Source organism: Solanum stenotomum, chromosome 2, assembly GCF_019186545.1.
Source record: "Solanum stenotomum isolate F172 chromosome 2, ASM1918654v1, whole genome shotgun sequence".
NCBI classification, from domain to species: domain Eukaryota; kingdom Viridiplantae; phylum Streptophyta; class Magnoliopsida; order Solanales; family Solanaceae; genus Solanum; species Solanum stenotomum.
This window is the reverse complement of record NC_064283.1, coordinates 56,057,291-56,063,290: the sequence shown is the minus strand read 5'-3', so window position 1 is coordinate 56,063,290 and position 6,000 is coordinate 56,057,291. Positions and strand designations below refer to the sequence as shown.

At 35.4% G+C, this 6,000-nt stretch overlaps 1 protein-coding gene across 1 annotated transcript; it reads left to right on the top strand.

The window, feature by feature from the left end:
• Nucleotides 1-2,782: 2,782 nt before the first annotated feature.
• LOC125856704 (BTB/POZ domain and ankyrin repeat-containing protein COCH-like) lies at nt 2,783-5,346 on the top strand. The gene is made up of 2 exons (XM_049536324.1): nt 2,783-3,447; nt 4,302-5,346. The coding sequence occupies exons 1-2, from the start codon at nt 2,977-2,979 to the stop codon at nt 5,214-5,216; spliced, it is 1,386 nt and encodes a 461-aa protein (XP_049392281.1). The 5' UTR covers nt 2,783-2,976; the 3' UTR covers nt 5,217-5,346.
• The last annotated feature ends 654 nt before the right edge of the window (nt 5,347-6,000 follow it).

The following is a 6,000-nucleotide window of genomic DNA, read 5'->3' as shown; positions in this document are numbered from 1 at the left end:
AAGTCAATCATGCTGCTGAGGAGGTCTACTGGGTCGTCTGTCAGGACCTGCATGCATGAATGTAGCATCCCCAGGCAATGGGGCGTCAGTACGAAATAATGTACAGAGTTTGAAAGGCAATAGACTATGAGCAGGTATCCTAATATACTGGAATAATTCGATAAACAGATCAAGGATAAGATGAGTGTATCAACCAGCCCTAAATCTTAACTTATCAAAAATAATAAAACAACAACCTAACCAAGCCCCCATAAGCTCGGCAGGTACAAACAGCACACAAGACCACCTACTCAGGCCCCCATAAGCCCCAAAGGTGTCAATCAGTCTATATATCCCTATCGGTAGTCCCCTAGCCCTGTAGGCAATCACATAGCCCTCTTAGGAATTAATATAGCCCCTTAGGCAGCACATAGCTCTCTTAGGCATCAACATAGCTTATAAACAACTCATAGCCCTCTTAGGCAACAACATGACCTTGTAGGAAGCACATAGCCTTCTTAGGCATCAATATAGCTCTGAAGGCAACTCATAGCCCTTGTAGGAATCAATATAGCTTCGTAGGCAACTCATAACCCTCTTAGGCATCCATATAGCCCCGTAGGCAGAACATAGCCCTTCTAGGCATATATCACATTCCTGCAGGTAACCACAATATCCCCAAGGGCAACAATAACAATCTAATCGCTGAAAGCGAGCAATTTAGTTATAAGCAACCTATACAAATAGCCTCTAAGTTGTGTCCAACATAGGGACGCTACTAACTAAATAAGAATCCCGATAATAGATGATTATATTAACTCGAGCAGCCAACAATCAACAATAATGGCTACAAGTATAACAAGGATAACAACCCAATTACATTGCTCCTAAGCTTTAAGGAAATATGCCGTAAGTAGGGAATAACCTTAACATACCTTTTTCGCTGAATTCACGTTGGCCTAACGACTTTACTCACAACCCCTCTTGATACTACAACAAGGCAGGACCATAATCAATACAAAAGAATAGAGGATACCACGATAATCCGATAAAAGATATGTATTTTCATCGCAAATTGCTATTTGCGACTTATCAAAGCTAGAGTCGATGGAAGAAGGGTTTTACCTTGATTTTAAGTTTGTAATACACCTCAAAACTTTAAAATATGCTCAAACCCCTGTTGTCCACACACCAAAGTACGATATGCTAGGAAATCGATAAAATAAATTATACCATGTTGACGAGCTCAACGCGTAGAATAACTTTTGTCAAGGACTTAAGTCATGAAAATCTGTAACTTGGTTGATCCTAGAAGTGGTTTTTGTGAGTTTTATGGTTATTCACTAAAAAAAGTGAAGGAAAAATGAAGAAAAGTCGAAGAAGATGATATATATAAAGTTCCACCGACCTAGGGGACCCACCTCACCTGTCTGCTTGTGCAGTCTTGCAAAAACGCGAATATCTCTCCATTCTGAAGTCGTATGAACGAACGGGTTGATGTGTTGGAAACTAGACTTGTAGACCTTCGATTTCATAGGTCGTGGGCACCATAACTCTTTATAGATTGGTAGAAAATCTCTGAGACATATGACCAAATTTCAGACAAATCTTTAAAAAGGAATTTACGGTAACTTTCGCCAACTTTTATTTTGCCACTTACCTAACTTCAAAACTTGAGACACAACCCTTGAACACTGAAAATATCACATAACACATCATTCTTAATTTATTACCCACCCTCCTGGTCTTTCTACGAAGATACGAGTCAATTTAGACGTTTCGAAAAGTCGGGGTGTTACACTTATATATCTTTAAAATAAACTATTAAATAGTGCAGGGGTGATAGGTCTTACCCATAATTTGAGATTGTTACAATTTCGGTCAAAGTTCGAATATCCTTTCTCCCTAGAATTTATAATGAATACAAGTTGCTCGAATGGTAAGCACCCCTCACTTCCAACCCGAAGATTGTGAGTTCAAGTTACCAAGGGAGCAAAAGGGGTGGGAGCTCCTAGGGAGGGTAAAAAAAATAAATACAAAATATATGAGTCTAGGTAAAACTATGATACTTTACAATTCTTTTTTCAAATGTCTCCTATTTTACTAGGCCTGTGTGAAATTCAAGAACACGTTCTTCTTTCAACTACTATATTCTAATTAAGACAAAAAAATAAAAATAAGGGTACGAAATTAAAATAGAAGGGTATTAAATAGTCGTATTGTTTAGTTTTCTTTATCAGGGCTATTTTTTTTTTCTCCTGCTTTCTTATACATACTTCTTAGTATTACTTATTGTTTTATTTGTTTTGATCATCACATTATTTGTTAATATCATTAACTGAATCCTCTTTTTTCTCTAGTTTTGCTATGCCTTTCATGTGAGTCTAGGATCTATCGAAAATAAAATCTCTATTTCATGAGATAAAAATAAGGTTGCGTATAACTACTCTCCTCGCATCCTATTTGTGAAGTCACACTGAATATGCATATTGTTCAAATAGTAACTAAAACAAATAAATTAAAATAGAGAGTATGGAAGTCAATAATTAGTAGTCGTGCTATCTAATTTCTCTTATCATATTATTTGTTGGTGCTGTTGATATTTTCTATCGTGTTTTCTTTCCTTTTCCTTTTATTATTTTATCTGAGCCGAGAGTATATCGAAAATATTCTCTCTTAGCTTCGAATAAGACTGCATATACATCACTCTCTCAAGATCTCACTCGTGTAATTTCATTGAATATATTATTATTACCGATATTCCCTTTTTCTTTTGTTTAAATACCTCAGCCGCCCAGAATAACCATCCATATTGCTCCACCCTCTCTCTCTCTCTAAATATTTTAACCACACACACAACTCAAAACACCAATCATACAGAAAGAAGAATCTCACTCACTCTCTTTTTTTCTTCTTCATCCAACACTACTTTCAAAACTATACAAACATGAACTAAAACCTTTTACTACTATAGGTTATACATAGCCAAAAAAAAAAATGAGTAGTAATCCTGAAGATTCCTTAAGAAGTCTATCTTTAGATTATCTCAATCTCCTCATCAATGGTCAAGCTTTTAGTGATGTTACTTTTCATGTTGAAGGTCATTTAGTCCATGCTCACCGTTGCGTCCTGGCAGCACGGAGTCAATTCTTCAGGAAATTCTTTTGTGGGCCGGGCTCTCCTCAGTCCGGCCCGCAACTCGGCCCGGTTAACGGGCTGAGAGATACTGGTTCACCGGCTTCAGTAGTGATACCGGTGAACTCAGTAGGATATGAGGTGTTTTTGTTGATGATGCAGTTTTTATACAGTGGACAAGTATCAATTGTGCCACAAAAACATGAACCAAGGCCAAATTGTGGAGAGAGAGGTTGTTGGCATACACATTGCACCTCAGCCGTTGATCTTGCACTTGATACACTCTCAGCCGCTAGATCTTTTGGTGTTGAACAACTTGCTTTGCTCACTCAGGTTAATCAATCATTTGTCCTTCACATCTCTTTAAATGAGTTTAACTAATATCTACCGACAATCAAGCTATTCAAAAGATATTTATTACTAATAACTTCTCTGAAATTCGTAATCTTGAAAAAAGTCAAGTTAAAATGACTTAACATAGTCGTCAGTGTGTCAGTTAAACTCTGAGCTTAATTTTGATTCACTTTTGTTTATTGTATATGGGTGTTTTGGATTTTTGGAATAGTGGAATCAAATTTCCATTTCTTCTTGGGAAATGGTGTTAATTTTTGTCTTAAGTTTTTGTTTCTTGTTTAGTAGTAAATTTCTTTTTGCAGAATCATTTGATCCAAGAACTTCTTCTTCTTTTAATTTGTTTACATATTATTTGAGCTTATTTAAAAATAGTTGAAGTGAATGTATATAAAAAAAAAGTGGGGAAATCTTTAAACTTTTTTCCTCTTTTTACATTGTTTAATGATTTATTTTGTTGATGGAATTTTGACACTAGATGTCTCATCTCACAATTGTTGTCTTGATTTCATGTGAGATTTTAGTTATTTGAGTTTCTTGAATTGGGCTTATTTTATCATAATGTCACACACTAGCTAAAATGTTTCCAAATATGGTTCTTGATATATCCATCTTGTCTTTCAAAAGTGATGAGACCTAATCTTTCCCCAATAGTCATCTACTTTCCTCATTTGGTTACAAGAAAAGAAAATGGAACTACAATTTTGAACATAACACATAAGTAGATTGTATATATATATTCTTTTTTAGCACTTGATATTTATCAACTATTTACAATCAGCTAAACCATGGGACGAACTCGTGATAATTTTATGTTTCTTTTTTTAATTGATCAGAAGCAATTGGCAATCATGGTAGAAAAAGCTTCAATTGAGGATGTGATGAGAGTTCTAATAGCATCAAGGAAGCAAGACATGAATCAACTATGGACTACGTGTTCACATTTGGTTGCAAAATCAGGTCTTCCACCTGAAATGTTGGCCAAACACCTTCCCATTGATGTTGTAGCCAAAATTGAAGAACTACGCCTCAAATCCAACCTAGCACGTCGATCCTTAATGCCACATCATCACCACCACCTCGACCTCAGCTCTGCAGCTGAGCTCGAGGACCAAAAAATCCGTAGGATGAGACGAGCCCTAGACTCATCGGACGTTGAACTTGTCAAGCTCATGGTAATGGGAGAAGGGTTAAATCTTGATGAATCAATTGCATTACACTATGCAGTTGAAAATTGTAGTAGGGAAGTTGTGAAAGCGTTACTAGAGCTAGGTGCAGCGGATGTTAACTTCCCTGCAGGTCCTGCAGGGAAAACTCCGCTGCACATTGCAGCTGAAATGGTGTCACCAGACATGGTAGCTGTTCTATTAGACCACCATGCTGATCCCAACGTACGAATGTTAGATGGCATCACTCCATTGGACATTTTACGTACCCTAACGTCCGATTTTCTATTTAAAGGAACTGTCCCTGGACATGTCCACATTGAACCAAATAAGTTGAGACTCTGTCTTGAACTTGTTCAATCAGCAGCTATGGTGATTTTAAGAGAGGAAGGGAGCGCGAACATTGATCTCTCTTCGACAAATATTTATCCTCCAAATAACATGAGTGATGATCATACATCTAGCACAAGTAGTGGTACTAACATTGATTCAAGAATGGTGTATTTAAATCTTGGTGCTGGAGTTGCTAATACTTCAACTCATGATCACCCTTCATCAATGTACCACCATTCACATGAGTATTAAGATTGTACGTATATATTTTGTCTCAACAATTTATCAATTGAGACTGACTAGAAAGGAAAGTCAATGATCTCGATTACTATTATATAGTAAGATATAGTTACATATATATATACCTTTGCTCTTTAGTGTACTATTTGGTGTAAGTTATTGATATTTTGGGCTATGTTAGTTGCTTAGATTCTTCGAGAATATTATCACTTTCGTATCAAATCTTTAAAAGTACACTATTTTTTGAAGAATTCGATATATACATGACGATATTTTTTAAGAGTTGGAGCAAGATAATATTTTTTGTGAATTATTTCATGTTTTGATGTTAGGGTATTGATGAGATGATAATGCAATGGGGAAATTATTGGATGAGAGTTGAGACAAAGGAGAATCTGAGTTTTTGCTTTGTAAAGAGGAAAGGACACAGGTCAATCTTGTCAACTCTGTCCTGTCAATTACTTTTTTTGTTTTATTTTAAAGGATATATATAATTTACTATATACACTGATTTTGTAAAAATAATTTGCATATTAACCAGTATAATTTAATTTATTGTAGTAAATTGCATTCTTTATTTTAAGTTTTAGTCATATACATCCATAATAAATTAAACTATCAAGTCATCAAAGATTTCTACGCGTAAAGTCTCCTTAAAATATAAGATCTAGACTAAAATAAGTTGATTAGTTATATGTTGTAATATATGTGGCTTCGAAAAATTTACAGTTTGTAAGCTCATACAATGACATCAAGTTAAATACTACAATAATATCATAATTCATAGTTAAATATT